General features: G+C 41.1%; 1 protein-coding gene across 2 annotated transcripts in view; it reads left to right on the top strand.

The window, feature by feature from the left end:
* Nucleotides 1-21896, top strand: part of ttyh2 (tweety family member 2) — a 76739-nt gene that overhangs the window by 591 nt on the left and 54252 nt on the right. For both annotated transcript variants that reach the window (XM_080873784.1, XM_080873783.1), the window contains exon 2: nt 15573-15745. In XM_080873784.1, the coding sequence (XP_080729910.1) occupies nt 15573-15745 (173 nt within the window). The remainder of the gene's footprint in view (nt 1-15572; nt 15746-21896) is intronic.

The raw sequence follows: 21896 nt of genomic DNA, 5'->3' as shown, positions 1-21896 counted from the left end.
ATTGTCCCAAAACCAACCCACAGTATGATCATTTTTTCTGATATTGCTGTTGTTTCACTAGAATCAGTTGTGGGCTGTTTGCTATCACTATTCCCTCTGCTACCCTGAAGAGTCACACTGCATTGTATTATTGATGACAAAAGTGGGCCATAATGTCCCTGCACGTAACCTAGTCAGCTCCACTGAAATCACACTGAAGCATCTTTACTTTGCCATTGACATGAGAACCAACTCAAAATGCTGTTTATGTATTGTAATTGCAGTCATCGTTCTGAAAGCAGCGATTGCTCTTCAGCAAACACACTAACAAAGCATCATCATCATCATTACTTCAGAAAACCTTAGAAAGAGAAAACGCAGCACAGGACATCTCCCAAACACTGCTTGGGTCGACTGTTGCAGCTTTTAAAATGAGCTAATCTTTTATCTGTGTGTGCTGGAGAGACAGAGAGAGGAAGCACCCTTGTGGGATAATGCTGGCATAGATCACCCGTGGGAGTCAAAGTGATTCCCATCCAACTCCAGAGGTGGTGACAGGACCATTTCACACAGCACTGAAGAGGGTTGGGATCAACTTTTGGATGACTAATGACCTGCTTGTGAACACATGTCATGTTCCATGAATGTTTCATTATTCAAGGTTACAGTTCTGCCTCTGTCAGTGCAAGTAGTCATCCTGAGAAGTGATGGCATTTAAGTTCATCGCTGCAGCATCCTAGCACACTGGTCTCCAGAGTGAGTTCAGGTGTCTGAGACAGTCAGAGCCTTATAATGATTTTCAAGCGTTTAATTTCAGCAGTGAAATAAGGCAAGTGGGAGTCATTATCACATAGTCAGCATTAGTGAATCGCAAATGGGTGCATTCTTTCATAAGCCAATACTAGTCACGCCAGATTTAATGTGGCTATGATTCATATTTCCTTCTTATTTCTGTGTTAACACATGATCACAAGTTTCCTGGAATTTAAAGGAGGATTTTAGTCATAGCACCTCTTCAGTTGGGGGTGATCAAAAACAGAGATAGAAGGGGGGGAGCCTTACTTATTCTAACTAAGTGGGGACAATAAGAGCGAGGCTATTTTTCCACCTTGTGATGTTTTTGGTGGGTGTTTCATTCACTTGATGACATTCCCATCCCTCAGACCCAAGGGGGACCCCCTCTGTACTATAACTATAACGCTGATATTGTCAACAGTTACCTATCAGCACAGATAGGAAGCAACTTAGGGCCTCTCCTTTTCTGTTGGAAAAGTATCAATAGAAGAATCAAGCCTAAAAAAAACTCTTCATGATGTGTTGAGTCCCTGTGCTTAAGCCTTTCAGGACTTTAACAATAGAAAAGGAGAGACCCCAGGAAATACTGGACAACATATTCACTGATACCATTGCATTCATTTTGGTTTTGATGCATTCTGTCTTTGCAAGATATAGAATATTTTTTTTCACTCATGTTGAGGAAGACTCCAAATGAGGCAAAGAGAGGCAGATTGCCTTTTTTCCTCATGCTGCCCTGTGCTGCCCTCGATTGCATTGTGGAAATACAGCCGGAGCCACGGGGTGCAGGAAGAGAAGGTGGTGAGTCTCAGCAGGTGAAAAGCAATTCCCATTGAGAATACTGTCAGCCACAGGCAGTCAGTCAGTCTGGGGTAGGAAATCCCCACCACTGCATCCACCAACCTTACTTGTTCTTTGCGAATCTTCTTTCTCCCACCACACTCTATCTGACTAAACCATGCTCCTGCTTTCTATTGTCGAGGCTTTAATGGTCTCAACATGTAAAACAATGTACTGTAAAGCACCACAGCAAATGATGCAATTTCAGGCATATGCCAGGCTACTTAGGGCATTATATTCCTTTTCCTTTATGAGCTGTTGAGCTTAATTCACACCACCACCCCCTGTTTTGCCTGAATTAGAAGCCATGCTCATGTGCTGTGCATGTAATCAATTAATGAGTTACTGAGAATAACGCTGATAACATGGATCTTGGGTGTCCTGAATAGTCGCCAAGCTGTGAATTATGCTTATAGTATTTAGGAAGAGTGTTAAGGTTGCTAGTGAAGTATAATGTATTAACGTGGTCAGCACTGCGACACAGTAAAAACTGTGAATTAACTTATACTGTCCTGTTTTATAAAACTACAGTACACTGTGATATCTGGGGTGATTTAGTCCCGCCCTGGCTTCGGGCCAGGGAATGTGAAGGGATGTGAGGCGATGCTATATTTCATTGTTCTTTATCTGTGTGTGTGTGTGTGTGTGTGTGTGTGTGTGTGTGTGTGTGTGTGTGTGTGTGTGTGTGTGTGTGTGTGTGTGTGGTAGGAATCTACTACTGCTGTTGTCAGTAAAGGAATGTCTGTAAGCTGAATCATCTGCCTGGAGTGCCTCTAATTTCTGTCTTCTGACCTTAATCAAGCTATTCTTTTTTATTTTACTGAGATATTTTGGAAAATCTCATCTAGTGCTGCAGAGTTGAGGGTTGAGTAGGCTTGAAAACTATGCAGAGGATCCGTTGAGTGACTGCTTTAAAGGCAAAAGTGTTTAAACCTTGCTCCCAGGGCCTACTTTCAGACCTGCACTCAATTGGTCAATTACTGCATGGAGTGGGCGTGATTGTTGAACTGTTTTTTTTTTTCTTCTCGTCAGTCCAGCTAGCATTCATTTTAAGCATGCTGACCTCGTGAGCAACTGACATCCATCACTTATGTTTGTCTTGGGCACGCACAGGCTTGAGAGACAAACTGCTGATCTGCTCAGCAATTTGCTCAGTCTTTCTCAGCCAGTGTCTGATGTAGAAAATGGATTTCTCTGCTCTTCCTGTCCCAAGGCCTGTGGGATATAAAGAGGGCAAAAAACTGGAAAGGCTTACCCAAAAGTAGGACAGAGTTGGAGGCCTAATTTTTTTTGTTCCTGTATTTTTGAATGTATGTGTGTGTGTTGAGCCAGACGTTATGTGTAGGTCAGAAGGTCCTAGTCTATCTGACTTCTCCTTTCTTTTCTTCATTTCCTGCTTTGTGAATCAAACATAAACATATTTATGCCAAATAAATTACTGGTACAGATCACATGGATCACTGGATCACATGCTCCAGTCATCCCACCAATGTACTCTCCTCCCTTTTAAGCAGCCAGAGTCACTAAAACCCATATAGTGTGATGATAGAATGTAATACTAAATACTAAAATCAGAGTTTTCAGAGCAATAGTCATTTGTGCTTCTGTTTACTTGAAGTTTTTAATATATATGTTTAGGTAGTCCTACATTTGCACTGGCACTTACTGTACTGTGCAAAAATAATCTTGAGCCAAGGTGGAAGCCATTCTGTTGTGGGTGTATTTTTAATGTTCTGCTGACAATGTGGGAGTGTAATTGTGCATTACTGGCTAGTGCAGCCGACTGGGAGACAGAACTCTCTTATTATGCAAATTAAAATAAAACAACAAACAAATAAAATGTAGGCAGATTGGTTACTGTACAGTTTACAGCTCTGCGCAAAAGTCTTGAGCCATCCGTAATTTCTTTATATTTTGCGAGTAGAATGGGGAATAGGTGCAGTGATTTGTTGAAACATATGCCAATGTGTGGAAATACAGAATATAAGACAAAAATCGAGTTTGTACAATTCTATGACAGTGGATATTTCGTAGGATCACATTTATTCTTCAGCACAATCTGACAATCTTACAAGCTTTAATTAGTCTTCATAGTTCTCAAGGATTTGTTAAAGATGTTTAAAGCTCTTCTTGGGTTTTTGGCCGCCTCTTGTTTGGTTCTCTGTCAAGATGATCCCACACTGCTTCGATAATGTTGAAGTCTGGGCTCTGAGGAGGCCAATCCATGACTGATAGAGTTGTAATGTGTGATTTTCTGCCCAGATATGCTTTTACTGCTCTGGCAGTGTGTTTGTAATGGTGAAGAATGAAGCTGTTAGCATTCAGATACTTTCCAGATGCTGTTGCATGGTGGATCAAAATGTGATCAGGATTGTAGTACTCGCATTCCATGACTTTCAGGTGCTGTTCATCTTCAGCTAATTCAGCTCATTGTTGGTGTTGTTGGTGCAAATATACTTTTCATGCCAGTCCAACTATTATCTTTGACATTTGTTGGTTGGTTGCTAAGTTGCCTGTTATATTTAGACACAGCATTGGTTCTTCCCCGGAGTTAGGTGTGTTTTTATGCTTAAGTGATTCATAGATCTGAGTTAAGATCAGTGTTAGCACACAAATAAACAACAATAATAATAATAATTCCTCTGAAGATGGTCAGGTACAAGGAGTGGTCTGAAAATCTGTGAAAAACCAGCCAACATCCAAAGAAAAACTTTGAAAGACCTTCACAAAACCTGGAGAGCTATTGCTCAAGATGACTTTAAAACATTACAAGACATTTAGACTCCTTGGAAGAAAAATATAAAGAAATGAGGGGTGGTTCAAGGTGTTGGCGAAGTACTGTACATCAAAAGAAAAGCAGGCTGATTACCAAAGTAATTAACTCAGGCATTACTTGAACCAATTTTGAGTTGGTCATGAGACTCTGGGAAGACACAGGCAGCATGTTCGTGTTTTTTTTGTGAAAATTAAATATTTTCCTCTTATCAGCTGTTCAGTAACAGTAATTACTGGGAAGAATGTGGATTTATGCTCGTGTACGCTCAGTCAAGCACAGAAATGTGTTGAAAAATGTATGCAGCCGCTGCAGGAAATCTGCCATGTTCTTTACTGTTGACAGTTAGCTACTAGTCTCATGTGGTGTTCTGCCTGTTACGGTACAAAGAGTTCAGGGAAGCTTTTGTATTTTAGGGTAGATGTTTGTCTTCTTTGCTCTTGTTCTAAACATTTACACAATTAAGGATGGTTAAAAAAAAAACTTTTGTCTGTTTCCTGCACAGGAAAATAGACTTTTTTTCTCTTTTTGTCTGAGACAAATTGACACATCCTGTAATAACCACCTCAGACAGTCTCCTGTTGAAGGCTTTTATCATATTGCTCAGAGTGATATGGGATAAAGACCTGGGCACATACACAGCGTTCATTTATGGTCACAAACAAGAACTTTTAATACATCCCATCTCTCTGCGTCACAGATCGCGTCTGAAAAATGAGTTCCACCGTGATGCTTGGTTTTTCAGACTTTCCAGGTGTTTTTTGTCACCTTTGCTATTTCTGTAGTCATTCATCAGCATTCCCTTCACCTCACCATCTTTATTCATTGACATAAAACCTCCCAGTTTAAATAAATGCACTGTGTGTCAGAGTCGCTAATCATAAAGACCGGAAAAATTATGTGCAGTCTTTGTGGATAAAATATGTATTTTTTATGATTTTCTCCAAGTCGTATACTTCAGTTTGAAAGCGCTGCAGCTCCATTTCCCATTAAAGTACAGCCATTACATTCTCATTAATACTGCTAGATTTATGACTATTTCTAATTTATGGTTAAAAAATGATTTGATTGCATTTTTGAGCCCTCTTCACACGATGTTGTTTCAAGCAGCTACTTTCCTGATTTGCAGCTAAACGCTTATATGGCACTGTTGTGTTAACTGCGTTTAGTGCGTGTGATCAAAAATGAAAAATTATGCGTTTCAAGAGCTGAAAATCCATTATCTGTTCAGCTATCGCAGTCACTCTGATTGCACTGGAAATTTACCAACTCCTTTTGCCGCCTCCTCAAGAAAATCAATCTTAAATCTGTCGTTCTTAATTCCCATGCTCCTTGTCTTATCTCAGCCTCTCCCCGTTTGCCTGAATGATTGTGTAACCTTATTGTTAAAGCAGTGATTCACCTCAGTTCAGTCTCTCTGGTAGGTTGTCTTTTTTTGCTACACAGCCATCTATGTATGTATTGCTCGTTAGTGACATACATAGACAAAGAGAAAAGAACTTACACTGTCCCCTCTGGGTTTCCAGAAGGTCATTAACCCCAATCTGTCTCCATGCTGCTTGAAGCTAGTGATTAGTATCACCTGATTGACTATATGGTATGGCTTAGGTCTGCACTAATAAGGCAATATTCAAGCCCTCATGCTGATCTAACCACGATTAAACAGGATATGACAGCAGCGGATGACCAACCGTGCTGCTGTAAACTTGGTTTTCTTTGTATTTCCTTAGTGTTATAATTTTAGTTAGTGATATACAACACAGGAAACCTTCAGCAGGTCGCATGAAAGGCCGTACAGCTTTGGCCATACACCAAAGCTGTATGAATTGGGAGACATGGATTCACTTAGCCACATTCCTCTCATGTCTCTCATGTAAGCTGCTGGGGGGGTTGGGTTTCCTTTGTTGTGACGGTGTGGAATCAAAATCATGACCCCTGACTTCCCCGAGGAAACAGGTTGGCTTTGGGTTCAGAGAGGAAACAAACATAACGCGCTTTGCTTCACTCCAGAGATGTCCCGGTCAGGATGGCCGTGTTTATTAAAGAAGCATTTACTAAAAAAATATTCACAACGCTTTCTTTTTAAAGATAAAACAGAAAGGGTGAAATTAAACGGATTGGAAGAAACTTTAGACACCATCAGTTTATGGTAGTAAGACAACACAATGTAGATATACATCAATACAGCTTTTTTTTTTAATAATAGGCTTCTGTGGGGTACTTTATTGCAATATAGTAGACCTACCATTGATATTAGTTTCACAATAACAATGGTGCAAAATACCACCCATGTAGCGACATCTTATAATCAAGTTATCAAGAGCAGTGGAGCGGATAAAAACTTTTTTTTTTCTTCCATCTCCAGTATTTGCTTCAAAGTTGCTTCTTGCTTCCTCTCACTGCAGGCATTAGGAAACTGGTTGAATGTAGAACTGCAGTTGGTCTTTGAATGCTTTTTTAATTGCTTGTGTTAGCCATACTGGTATTAATACTTCCCTAACATAGTGTAATAGATTTGAAACAATGGTTTAACAACAGAACCCCCCCCCCCCCTGCTTCTCATCCATATCTCATGGGTCACCTTGCTGGGACTTAATAGCATCCCAGCTGTGAACATGGGCAGGCTCAGCTGAATGCACTGAGCTGGAAAGGGCCCTCGTCCCCAGGCATCCAAGTACGTATCGGAGTGGAACAGGCAGAAGCAAGGAGGAAGATAGTGAGTTGGACCATTCATTGATCTTTGGGTGGGGGACTTTGCTTCTTTGCCATATCAGCTTGCATTTCTTAAGGCGCTTGGCTGCCTCAGTTCAATCTGGTATGGTGGTCTTGAGTCATAGAAAAAGTGCTGTGCTATGTCATGCAGAATGGTTAATGTAATAAAGAAAGAAATGATGGGGGAAAATTTGCCATGGGGCTCTCATTTTAAAAACTAAAGTTTACTAATTGTGAGGAGTACTAAAAGTACGTTTGTTAAGTATTAAGTTCAATTAAAAAAAACTTGATGACATGAATCTAAAGATGTGGGATTTAAGCTTTTTACAAAGTTGCTGTTGTGTTGTTTTGTAGGAGAGAAGGATCCAGTCCCTGTGGAGTTTTGGGGTGTAGAAGGGAAAGGTAGTGAAACATTAAAAGAATAAGTGAAAGAGAAAGCTCTTTTCTGGTGACATTCACCAGCAGCTACTGTTTCCCACCAAGCTTTGAATTTCAAAGTGGAGCTTTTTCTTTTTAAATGTCTTCTTTTTTCACTAACTGACCTGACACCTATTTAACCCCTATCACGCTGAAGTAATGTCACTGCCCATTCAGGCCACTGTCGAATTCGGTGTATTGCAAAGCAATGTGCACAACGCCTGGAGGCCTTCCCAACCTACGCACAGCTGTCTGCCACCTGCTGTGGAGCTCCAATGCTTGCAGAAGACAGTTCACATTGCTTAGCGTTGCATTTAGAGCTCCTCTAAGTTTGTGGAATTCCTCTGTTAAATGACTCAGGGCTGCTTAGCAGATGCACTTTAACAGATGGAGGTGCTTTCCATTTCTATGTATTAATTATGTGTATTAAAAATTGATTTTTAATGGAAGCTCAGTAAAAGGCACATATAACACTTAGGGAGTTGTGAGTTTACATCTGTGTTGACATAGCACGACCTCTATGTGCTCTGTTTCTTGTCTGTCTTTGTTATGCTCCAGCAAAGCGGCAGAGAGTGCTCATCAAGGACACTGAATATTTGGAAAGATGTTCTCTAGTAAATCAGAGTCTTTCCAGTGAAATTAAGTTGAACTGACTGTGAAGCTGTAAAAGCAAACTTCCACATCCCTGCATTAAACCTCCCACAGTCCCTCTCTTGGATTGAGACTGAAGCACCGTGAACATGCTCCGGAGCGGCATAGACTCCACTCAGTATTGATTTTTGCATCCTTCGAGTCGTAAGTGCATTCAGAGGGTTATTTTCAGTATTTCATATTATCTGATGTTAGAAAGCAATAACATCATTCTGCCTTGGCCAGCTGTCTTTAAGTCTGTTTGTTATATTTCTCACATAGATAGGTCATTACAGCATCACTGTCCGTTTATCTCACCGTCCCATCTGTGCTGGCTTTCATCATACCTTTGATGGTGCTCGGGGGAGAATAAATGACTCAGCCAGTGCCCTTTGGGTCATTTCTACCCCCGGGTTATTACTGCTTCATTATGCTTCTCCCTTTGTCCTCCATTTGAACAAGAACGTGTGTCTGAGCCTTTGTTTATTATTTATTCTCTGTTATGGGCCATTTTGTTGATTGTAATTGTAGTGTGGTTAAATTGCAAACCATTCTTTTTAAAGTTGTTCTCAATATTCTGTTCGGCCATGTTCTAGTTTTTTTTAGTGGGTTTTTATAAAAGAATAATGATGAACTCTGCATTTTTTAGAGTCTGATTAACGAATGAATTACTGCTTACAAATTCAGTATATAGATGTTCAAAGACAGATCTAATAGGCTTTACTTGCCGTCTAATTTGCATTGGATATGCTACAGGCAGTTTAAAGTTCATACAGGGGCCACCTCAGAATTTCTGAGTAACAAATAATTCAAAAGTTCAATTAAAAACAATCTGCCCATTTTAACTGTGTGTTAAGTGTATTACCCTGCAGTTTGGGGCAGGGGGCTTCGTTCTTTGGGGCAGATTCTTTTTTTGGCATTCAACAATGATATCTTGTACTGGATTTTGGCAAAATCACATTATTATGCAACATTCCTGCCTCAAGGCAAGGCCATCTACAATGGGATTGTAATGGGAGAGAAACTGGGCCGAGCAGTGAGTAACAGAGTGTGTTTGAGGTAGCCGTGAGGATGAGGTATCTCTGTCGGCTGTCTCCCATGTTATGAATTCACGCACATGGAAACACACACTTTGTCAGGCAGCCACTCTTTGCCTGCACCACCTCTCTTTGTCTCTATTTTGCTCTTTTTCTCATCTGCACCCTCACTGTTTTCATTACCACAACAATTCCTCCGTCATTCTGTCATCCTCTTTTTATGCAACCCCCCCCCCCCCCCCCAACCCCCTCACCCACCCCCTCACCCATGCTATGCAGCTCTCCGGGACTGCCTTTACGCTCAGCTAGATCTTCCTTTCTTTCCTGTGCCGTTGCCTCCAGCCTCGTGCTCACCCCACCCCCGTGTCTATAGGGACAATTGGGAGGAAACAAAAGAGAGCGGACAGCACGGCCTCTTGAGTTTACAGTGAGCAAGTAAGGAGAAGGGTGTTAACATATTGAGTCTGCTTTTATGGCGAACTACTCAAACCTAATTTAGGTAGCAGTTAAGTGGTCGGAGCTGCCAATTTGAATGAATGTGTGCACACTCTGGTCAGTAAAAGATAAATGGTGTTTTTAAACTTAATGGAAGGTTGGAGTACTTGGGGGTGATGGTTCCGGGATGGGGTTTGCGGCGTGGTTATGTGTGTCTTTGTGCGTCCTGCTCCTGAATGGATGCTACATAATTTAGAAGCTATTATTTTTGCACCCTACTACTGAGAAGAAAGAACAGTAGAGGAAATGACAGACAGTGTTGTCTCAGCTATAACTGCTTTAAAAGCAATACATTTATGAGTTCTGTTTTAAGTCCTATATATTCTTTGACTTTGTTGTCAACAAAAACATAATCGCTTGTGCTCCTCTCATTCTGTCACTTTCTCTGCTTCTTCTGCATTGCCTGCCTGCATAGGAATCACAAGACAGAGGCATGGCAATTTAACCAAGCCTGTCACATGCTGCTTAATTCAAATAGGCTGATAATTCACCCGTTCACTCGTCTTCCTTCCCTGCTGCAAGGGCAACAACTAACATGCATGTTACCATGGCGATAAGAGGGGCCCGGTGGCCTAGTGTTTGTTCGTTCAGCGGGAGTTTCCCCCTTTTCTCTCCTCTGTTGAAAAATCCAAAGCTGTCTCCCACCCATCCCCCTCTGTTCATATTTTCCACCTGCGCCCCCACATCTCCATCTCATTTACTGTGTTCACCTCAATTACACCCAGTTTATGCCAGCTCTCATCATTCAAAAACTCCACCCTGCTTTAAGATGTCGCTCTCGCTCCAGCTCTCTTTGTCTCACCTTGGTGAGCGCTCCCATCCATCTGTCTGAGCACTGCGAAATTGCAAAGTGCTAAATTTTCATTTAAAGAACTTCTTTATATGTAGCATTTTCTTCTATTGCCTTTTATTTTTGGTCAAAGTGTGAAAGCATTGTGGCAAAGCCTAAAATAGGAAGACTCACCTTACTCTCTTGGTTCCCTTTAATGCCATGTGCACTATATTTTATGTGAAGGACTCACTCATTTGCAGTGAAAATGCAAAGTATTTAACATTTATGCTAGCTCCCGGGTGTCTTGTCTCAGTGCTGCTCTTCTGCTCGAGCCAACGTTAACCGACTCACTGGCTCCCACACCATCACAAACTTGATGTATCATAGGAAAAAAAGTTTTTTTTCCATAAATATAAATAATTTTTGCTAGTGAGAACTTTTTTTTCAAGGAGGCTAGCAGATGTTAGCTAGCAAACAGCTGGCAGCCACGTCTGCTAGCTAGAATTTTTCTGACAGGTAAGCAGGTAACACTCAGTAACATTTACTGCTAGAAAGTAAATGCACTTTTTACAGTACTAATCATGAGAGGGGTTGTGAGCCAGCTTGCTGTAAGCCATGCAACCATTTTCCTCTTCTTTCATCTGGTTCCCTTAGGGTTGACTACAGTAGATCATTTGCTTCAGTCTGAACCTATCTCTTGCCTCCTCCTCATTTACACCAAACCCTCCTTCACTACACCCATGAATCCATTTTGTGGTCTCTTTCCATCCTGCCTGGCAGATCTATATTCAAAAAATTTTTTTGTCCTGTATATCCACTATTCCCAAACTGCTCACCCTGTCCCTCTGGTATACTAATTTATAATCCTGTCCCTCTGGATCACTCCCACTGAAAATATTAACATATTTAATTCTGCCACCTCCAGCTCGACCTCCTGTCTTCAAATAACATATAATTGCAGGTCTCTCTACCATCTTGTAAACCTTCCTTTTCACTCCTGCTGCTATGCTTGTTACAATCACCCCTGACACTCATCCTGACCCACTGCCTGCACCCTTTTCTTACCTGTCTTGTGCACTGTCCATTGCTTCAAATGATTTACCCAGGGTATTTAAATTTGTCCACCTTCACTGCCTCTGCTCTTTGCATCTTCACTGTTACCCATATTTCCGTCTTAATGTCATGTATTCTACAAGCCATGCAACTACAGACAGTGTAAAAATCGACATAGCTATAATGATGTCACCCACAGGTTTCTGAAGTCCCATTTTGAAGCCTGATGAGTGTTTCTGCTGTCACAATCTTGGTTTCAAAAAACAGATGTGACAAGGAAGGGCTGGTCTGACTTTGGTATTAGCTAAAAACTTGAGTTCAATTCAATTTTATTTATATAGCGCCAAAACACAACAACAGTCGCCTCAAGGCGCTTTATATTGTAAGATAGACCCTACAATAATACATACAGAGAAAAAACCCAACAATCATATGACCCTCTATGAGCAAGCACTTTGGTGACAGTGGGAAGGAAAAACTCCCTTTTAACAGGAAGAAACCTCCGGCAGAACCAGGCTCAGGGAGGGACGGCCATCTGCTGCGTCCGGTTGGGGTGAGAGAAGGAAGACGGGATAAAAGACATGCTGTGGAAGACAGACAGAGATTACAAGTATGATTCAGTGCAGAGAGGTCTATTAACACATGTTGAGTGAAAAAGGTGACTGAAAAGGAAATCCAGCCCCAACTATATGCTTTAGGAAAAAACAAAAACAAAACAACTTGTAATTGGCTGTGTGCAGTAAAACCATTTTGAAATGTGATATAACCATTTTTTGGTCAACATTGCCCAAATTTAGAGACTGAGCCCATAAATTTAGTAGGGATGTTTTTACAGAGGTTCAGATAGAAAGCCATTTTCCCATAGACGTTCAACGTTCAAGGTTCTTTATTTGTCACATGCATAGTTATACAAGTATAACACACAGTAAAATGTAACCTGACACGCTAAAATGGGGGGGGGGGGGGGGGGGGGGGGGTTAGTAGAGGAAGAACATTAGGTGTATGTGCAGTAGTAGCAGCAAGCAGGTGAATTCTGTACATTACGTGAATTAAATAAGAATAGACAATCTGACTATTTTACAGAATAGACAATATAAACATATTTAAAATTAAAGGAATTTGAAATGTACATTGTGCCTGGGTTTAGAGTGTCTGGAAGAGAGTCCTGTCTCAGTCAATTATAGATGATGTGAGAGGGCGGGTGTGTGTGTTTAGGGCCCGGATGGCTTGGGGATAGAAGCTCCTCTTGAGTCTCTCTGTCCTTGCCCGGATGATGCGGAACCTTCTACCGGATTGCAGAAGTTGGAACAGTTTGTTGCCAGGATGGGACGGGTCCTTCAGTATCTGCGCTCCTCTAGTCCGGCATCTCCTGGTGTAGGTGTCCTGAAGCGGGGGGAGAGCAATCCTGCAGCAGCGTTCTGCTGTACGGATCACTCTCTGCAGAGCTTTTTGGTCCTTAACACAGCTGTTCCCAAACCACGATGTCATGTTCTGTGTAAGGATGCTCTCCACAGCGGATGTATAGAAAATCCTGCGGATCTTTGGAGAGACCCTGAACTTCCTCAGTTGTCGTAGGTGATACAGGCACTGCCTAGCCTTTTTGGTCTGGACCTGAATGTGGGCAGACCATGTCAGGTCTGAGGAGATGTGGACACCAAGATACTTGAAGGACTGCACCCTCTCCACTGGAGCTCCATTGATGATAATGGGCTTGTAGTCTCTGTGCTGACTCCTTCTGAAGTCCACCACCAGCTCCTTGGTCTTGCCAACGTTCAGCTGGAGGTGGTTGTCCTGGCACCATGATGCCAGATTCTTCACTTCGTTGATGTAGGCCGTCTCATCGTTGTTGGAGATGGCACCCAACACCACTACGTCTGTAGTCTATGGGAAAAATCTGGAACCACAGCTATTGCCATCGGGTGGCAGGTTTAAGTCACTTCAGTGTTGGCATAATTTAGAAGCTATATTCATGCTTAGGCTTTCTACACACATACAATAGGTATCTGCAGTACTATCTTTACCATGTTCAAGTCACCTTTTAGTCAAGACTGGTGCTTCTAATTCTCAACAACTGTGGAATAATGACGGCAATGCAAGCTGTTTAATGATGTTTCTTGTGTAACATCATCCACACATTACATGCAACTATAAGTGACTGTGCCAATCTGTTAGTGCCCAAAGCAGTTGCTAGCAGGTTATTGCTTCAGCACGATATACCTATTTGTGGCCAATTTCAACTTGCAAGTTGCAGCAACTGCCAGCAAACATTCAAGAAGGGTCATTAACTGGACTCTATGCCTATGTAACTGAATCTTTGGCCATTAATTTCACAGCTGCTGCCATCAAACTCCAGCAACCACTCTCTGATCAGTTGGGGAATATGTATTTTTCCCTTGCAGCCGGTGGTTTCTAAATGTTTGCCAACTGGTTTCTAGGCCTGTGTAACTCGGGCCTTATTCACGTGATGTGACAGCAAAACCTGAACAGAAGTTCATGGAAAACGAGCTGTTTGCTGTCTTCTTCGGTGACCTCTGTAAACATGATTTATCACGACTTCCTGTGCTGAGTTCCTTTGAGGTCTAACATGAAGTTTGTTTTGTGAATTATGGTCACTGTTAGAGCTGGGAAGGAGGATTCTCCAGGATATGGGCACTGGCTAAGGATTTGGGAGTTACAAGTCATTAGCCAATGAGCATCCAGTCTCCTCGGCCTCACATCAGATTTCAAAACGCCAAGATGTTGAGTGTGAAAATGCTCTGCTCAAGGCTTCATTAATGGGACACAGTTTGGAGTTTTTTGGGTTTTTTTATAGAGATGAATAATGAAAAAAAATGTAAAGCACCTCAACAGGACCAGTAGAAACAAATAGTGTTTTTTTAGTGGGAAGAGAGTAAAAGTTATAAAAGATTTGTTGTGCAAAAAGAGCAAACATATAAATGCTTTTATCCAAACATACCTTGCAGTTATGAAGACTTCCAAATAAAGTGTTGCTAGTTTTCTGATTTCAGAGAATTTTTAGATTTGCGGTTCAACTGGCTGTTTATAGCAGTAAACGATATATTCCCGCAAACTCTTCCGTCGCTGAATTTTAATCCCACCACTTCACTTGCAGGACACATGACATCACAGGCGAGAGAACAGATGGCTCAGCACTGAAAAGATTTCAGGAAAACTAAAAAGGAAGAGTAAAGGGGGCGGAAAGGAGGGGACCGAGCTCGAATAAACCCATCTGCTCACAGATGGATGCAGATTTCATTTGGGCCTGTTATGACAGTCTTGTTGCTATTTTTGTCACCGCTCTCCATCTTTCGCAGAAGGTGGGATGGGGGCAAAAAGGAGGGGTTGAGAGGGAGAGGAGTGTACCCAGAGATGTATGAGGAGGTGTCTTGTCTGCTTTCCAGTTGGATTCGGGATCCCAGAATGCAGCTGGCCTTGTTACCATGGCTGATGCAGGCATATTTATTATTGTTTATGTGTGTTATTACCACACAAATCACAATAAGGGCTGACAGCAAAGCTGGAAACTGGTTATTTGTATGGGAAGTTAGCACAATTTAGAAGCCAGTTAAACCCAGCGAGCTGTACTGATATAAGGGTTGCTCTGTATACAGAATATTTCTTCGTTATTTAAATTTTACTGATACTTAAAAAGCAATAGTTTAATTACAGTGGGCACTTAAAGCAGTTCAAGTTACTTTTTCCACTACTTCACAACTTAAGTGTTAACGTCTTCCTCACTAGTAATTATCCAGTAATATTAATTAATAAGTCAGTGTGCCAACATTTTGCATTTGATGCTTGAGAAACATTTTAAATCACAAGAACTTTTAGAGGAAAAAAATGTGGTGAAACATGTGAAAATGTAATTATACTCAATGTCACTTGTATGCAGTTTAATATACAGACTGTAAATTACTTTGCATTTTAGTACTTTGTAGTAAAATGGTATAGACCTCTGGTTTTTCTTACTGCCGTGTGGATGTTACAGCACGGTGCTTATAAAATAATAAGTTTCCTTGCAATGACACAAGGCGTTTGATTTATTTCCTCCTGTTCTCACCCTCTGCAGTCACTCATATTCCTGGGCTGTGTGGCGGCGGCGGGGCTTGGCCTCAACCTTCTGTGTCTGGCCATCTACCTGAGCTGCTTGTGCTGCTGCCGTAAAGAGGAGGAGGAGGAAAGCAAGAAACCTAATTCCTGCTGCGTCACCTGGTCGGCAGTCGCCGCCGGCCTCATCACATGGTGAGAGAATCACGACTCAGACAGCGTGTTATGCATAACCATGATTACAGTTCGCACACGCTCTCCGCTGCTGTCTGCAGTTCTGTGTTTTCCCATTTTCTTTATTTGTTGTTCTGTATTCCTCATACAGAGCTGTAAGTGCTGTGATGTTTTCACTGCACATTCTCTATTCCCACACTAACTTATTAGTCTGTAGCACGTAGACTCTCTGTGTATTTGTCCACTCTGTTTGTCTTTTTGTCTTCCCATTTGTATTCTCCGTGTGTTCGGAGCCTCTCCTTTTGGTCTTCGTAAACACTGTAGGTTCATGCGTCTCTACCATTTGTTCATTTCTAGTGATTTCTAGTTTTGAAAATGTTCCACAGGATTTGAATTTGTTTTGTTGAAAATGGCTCTTTAGGAAACTATGGTCACTATATTTTGAGGCACAATAAAAATTCATCCAACGCTGAGTTCACTCTGGTATTAACAAAATATCCCACTGGCATTTGTGGCTCTCAAGCACTATACCAGTGGTTGATGGAAGCTATCCTGATGTGGGCGTATTGTCAATGTTCTGCTGACAATGTGGAAGTGCAATTGTGCATTGCTGGCTAGGGCAGCCAGCTGGGAGACAGAGCTTTTCTATTATGCAAATTATAATTAAAAAGCAAAAAAACCCCAACCAAAAATCAAAATGTAGGTGGATCGGTTACTGTACAATAAGCAGAACAATGAGCTGCACATCTTTCATTTATATTTTGGTAGGAAAATAGGGGATAGGTGCATTGATTCACTGAAATGTATGCAAACATGGAAATAAAGTCTATAATAGTTTGTATGTCTGCCTTCGGGGCGATTGGGGCGATCGTGGCTCAAGAGTTGGTAGTTCGCCTTGTAATTGGAAGGTTGCCGGTTCGAGCCCCGGCTCGGACAGTCTCGGTCGTTGTGTCCTTGGGCAAGACACTTCACCTGTTGCCTACTGGTGGTGGTCAGAGGGCCCGGTGGCGTCAGTGTCCGGCAGCCTCGCCTCTGTCAGTGCGCCCCAGGGTGGCTGTGGCTACTATGTAGCTGCCATCACCAGTGTGTGAATGTGTGTGTGAATGGGTGGATGACTGGGTGTGTAAAGCGCTTTGGGGTCCTTAGGGACTAGTAAAGCGCTATATAAATACAGGCCATTTACCATTTATTCTTCAGCACAGCCTGAACTCTGTTAGGGAAGCTTTCTTTAAGCAGTCTTCAGGAATAGTTCTCCAGGCTTCAGACCTTTCAAAGATCTTCTTTGAATGCAGCCTGTCTTTTGTTATATTCTCTCTCAAGATGATGCTTCAGTAATGTTGACATCCACGTTCTGCTGAGGCCAATCTATGACTGATAGTATTCAACTCTAGGATTTTCTGTCCAAGTAGTGTGTTTGGGATCATTGTCATGTGGAAAAAATGACGTTGAGACTTTCCAGATCGTATTGCATGGTGGATCAAAATCTGACCGTACTTTTCTGTTTTCTTAATTTAATCAATTTTGACAAAATCCTCAACACCACTGTCTCAAATGCAACTCCAAACTATGAGAGAGCTTCCACCATCCTTTACAGATTGCTGCACACAGTCAGTGTTGTACATCTGTCCTGGCCATACTGGTGATTTTGGATTCATCTTTCCCTAAGACTTTTTGCAACTGATTTTCAGTGCAATTCTTTTGGCATACCACAGCCCTTTCTCCCCGTTTCCCGTAAGGATGGCTTCTTGGCAGCCATTCTTCCACTGAGACCATTACTGATCCTCTAGCAAACAAGTAGTTGGATCAACTGTAGGCCTACATGCATCTGTCACTTCCTCTGTCAGGTCTTTGGTGGATATTTTCCCATTTCCTGAGGTCAGAAAGGTCATCTTAGAGTTTCACATACAGATCCTCTGCTGTGGATAATTTTTTTTAGAGCTGCTAATTCTTATTTGTGTTTTTCACTTGCCCAATTTCCATACTGAGAAATGCCAAGTTTTAGGCTTTAAAAACAAACAAAAAAACAGGTACAAGCAGTGGAATTAAAATGAACGCAAAAGCAGCCAATGCCCAAAGAAAAACTCAGAGAAAGCCCAGAGAACTACAGCTCGAGACCAGCGTGGAAGCAAAATATAAAGAAATGAGGGAGGATCAAGACACAATACTTCATGATATACACTGCACATGCAGGCCAAAAGAATGTAGAAATATAGAGGGACAAAAGATGACTATAGTATTTTAAAATTTTATTTCAGTTGTATTGTTAAATTATTTATTGGGAAAAAAATGACGCACATGAAGGTCATTCTACCTATCAAAATCCCTTCTGTGTCTCACTGGGAATATGGCAGGAATATCATACTGTAGAGGCCTTGAAAATTATACCAGTCAGTGCAGTTTTAATGACTTCCTAGTTTTCCTGGCTTGCTGAATGACTGAACAACGTTTCCTCTCGCTTGTACAGGCCCAAGTATCAAACTGTACTGCTGCAGACGTAGCCTACTTGTTTTGCTTGTTTAAAAACTTTTTGTTTATGTCACTGGAAGAATAATGCAACCCAGTGCAATGAATTTGTATTTTTCATTAGCACAAATTTTGTGTCACCCTCACATTGTGTGAGTGCCAACCCTAAGTATGGCATTTTATGCAAAAATCACGTATTAAATAAACCACTTAAAATGTGAAAACGATACTATTTTAAGGATAAATGTTTTCTTTTTTGTTATCGTTAAGATGATATCAGACGCAGTATTTCCCCTCAGATTTTATAATGGAGCAGCGTTGCAGTTAATGTGATTTGTTTTGGCTGGAGGCTGCTGCATCTCATCAAGTCTGTGGTGAACTGAAAACTTCCCTGATGTGAAGTGACATTAGCTGTGATATATACAATAGATTAATGGCATTAGTGTTATAGCCTTTAGCTGGTATAGGAAGCCTAAAGCAGCTAATTATTTTTGGCAAGATCCAACTTTTCATTCATTAAAGTTTCGGCTTTTGAGACAGACTCGAACACGTGAACTTAGGTAACACAGTCAGCACTTACATCGCCACATAGAACCCATCAAATCCCTCAATGAGCTCCGCTGTCCTCGCAAAGTGGATAATTGAATTACTCGACTATCCACAAAGGAGGGGACAGTCAACCATGTGACAACCATGCTTAGTAACTACCTGATTCAGATGTTACCAACCCATCAGCTTTTATCAGTCTCACACACAGATCCCCAATGAGTGGAGTCCTCTACTTTCAGTGTGGCCCAGTAGTTTGTTATTAACCATTATAATCATTCTAATAAACAGAGATCAACACAAATTATGGTGGCTCCAACCAGCAGTACTGAATAAGGTGACAACTCACTCACCTGGTTGGTTATCTACTGCCAGTGTCATGTGATTAATTACTGCTGCACGACTATGTCCAAAACGATTATTATGATCATTTTGATTAATATTGCAACCGTGATTATTTGTCCTGATTATTTGTTGATTTTAGTGATGAAATCTTTTGTTAATGCACTTTCACTCACATTCATATTATGTTAAATTCCTGTGTTACAGTAAATTTTAATTGGTTCTCTTTATTCACCTAATTTCAGTGGACGTCTTAGAAGAAAAATAAAAAGTGGCCCAAAATGTAAAACAAAATTCAATAAACAGTCTACTTATTTTGCTCTTACGTTCCAGTTAATTAGAACATCTTTGCCGACAATTTAGTGTTTATTTAGCTTACCTAAATGCATCTCCCAGAAGACAAATATAAAGTATTTCACTGCTCGTAATACCTGCATGTGCTCAGCAGCTCTGTAGCAAAGAATGTGCATCTTTGGTCGAGCAGAATGGAACTATGTTGGTGATTTCACTGTGTTTTTATGAGCTGGATGGATAAGCTGGAGAAGCTGGCTGGGGAGACAGAGGTCTGAGCGTCCTTGCTTAGGATGCTACACCCGCAACCCGGCCCCGGATAAGTGGAAAAAGATGGAGAGATGGAAGGATGGATATGAAAAACAAAAACAAACAAACAAACAAACAAACTACAGTTTGTGGTTATGTTTTCAGATGGCTGAATAAGTTAAGTTGTGTTGTGTTGAGCAGACACAACTCCACAGCACTCTTTGACTAAGATCTTTTCTTGGTTAACACTTGCCTTAAATTGGAATTATTTCCAGGGAAAGGATGATGATTCATTTCTGGGAATCCAAGTGTCTGCTGCTGTGCCAGACACTTGGATTTTATCATATCATATCTTTAAATGTAATGTCACTGTGTTACAATGTCACCCAGAATAGTCAAGGAAACTTAAAGCTGCATGGTGCAGAAACAGCTGGCATGTGTAGGGAGTAGGGCTGCCACAAACGATTATTTTAATAGTCGACTAGTCACCGATTATTTTTGCGATTACTCGATTAATCAGATCATCATCCATTGGACGTAAAACATACAGCTTATTGAACCAGCAGCATCTGCTCTTATATAACTATCATTAGCTTACAGCTTTAAGTGCTTAAGGTATGTGCTAACTAAAAATAAAGACAAGATGATAGTTTATTAAATTTTAATGAAATTTGCAGATTGCTCCTTGCTATCTAAAATATAACAGGACACCGGAGTATATTCTCGAGTATCTAAGTGACTTATGTATCATGTTTAACCTGAGTAGCGAAAGACTGCGGTGGGTTTGAAAATGATTTGCCGGGAGTCCGGTGTTCTCACGGCTCTAGTTAGCCTAGCCCCCGGCTCGCTATCGAGCTAGTGGGTAACAGACGTCTCCGAAAACGTCGGCGCGCTTTTGAAAATATGCGGTGTCTTGATAAACTGAGCAGATATTTGAGGTTTACACAGCTACATTCTCGCCTGAAAATATGTTAAACGTTTATTTTGTGACCCAGAAAGAATAATAAGAGTAATATTAAAACTAACTAGCTGCCGCCATTGTTGGAAACTAAGCTGGGCCGCGCTATGAATTCTGGGACACAACTTCTTCTTCTTCGGGGTTTAACGACAGCTGGCATCCTTGTACATGCAGTGCTGCCATCTTCTGTTTCAGTCCGTTATTACACTCTTAAATCCTGCTACTTATTCCTGCGTCTTTTGTGATCTTACAAAGCTTCAAACGACGCGTCGACTATTAAATCAGTCGTCGACGATTTTGATAGTCGACGTAATCGTGACTAGTCGACTAATCGTGGCAGCCCTAGTAGGGAGTTCTTGATTTACCTTGTGTTTTATCGGTGAAGAATTCATTTTCACTATCGCCTGATCATATTAATTTAACTGTGGGAAGCCAGAATCATGGTTAAGCTTATGATATGACTTACTGGGCAGCCCTAAGATTAATGATTAACAGTCAGTGAGTGGCATTGTAAAATCTGAAAAGGAGCACAAGTGGGGAAAAAAATTATTAAGTCTTAAACCCACAGTGGATTTAGTGAAATAGATTAGCAATTGTTTTAACAACTGTGCAAAGATTAAATATGTAGTGAACCTTTATACAAAATATAAGAAAGTTATTGGTAGTGATGAAAATTTTTCACCTTCAGTTCATATGGTAACTTTGTTAATATAAACCCCTCATGTGCTGAGTGCGAGAGAAAGTTTAACAGGTAGAACAGCAAATAAAGGGGACACAGCCGATAAGCAGTGAAGTATGAAGAGCAATAGATTCAGAAAATTGATTTTTTTTCCCTCCTATTCACAAAAAAATATCTGGTGCTTACAAACCCAGAAGCCCCAAGGTCATGACACATGGTTTGAAACTTTGTCTGGTATCTAGGACGTCAGTTTTAAAGGGCTCTCAAGAACATCTGACAACATGAGCCAATCTGTCGTCACGATGCCAAAAAAACATAGCGGCATGTTCAGTATGTCATTAGATGGAATAGCCTAGAGTTCCTATAGTCCTGGTCCTCTGCTAGTTAGTGCTCTCCACTGTATTTTCACTCTTTTGCATCATACATTTTTAATGTAGAGTACTGCTCATTTGAGACGCTCTATATTTTAAGAAACTTTAATGAGCACTGTTTCACTTGATGGGAACAGAAGTCATTTTCTACTGATGACATAAAGAAACCGCTGAAAAAAATGGGCGACATCGGCTAATTGTTGTATAATTAGTATTTTTTTTTTGTGTCTTTTTATTTTTTAGTCCAGATTAATAGGTTGATCTGACATATGC

This window comes from Rhamphochromis sp. 'chilingali' (assembly GCF_963969265.1).
Source record: "Rhamphochromis sp. 'chilingali' genome assembly, chromosome: 22".
In the NCBI taxonomy this organism is placed as follows: domain Eukaryota; kingdom Metazoa; phylum Chordata; class Actinopteri; order Cichliformes; family Cichlidae; genus Rhamphochromis; species Rhamphochromis sp. 'chilingali'.
This window is presented reverse-complemented; position numbering and strand designations above follow the sequence as displayed.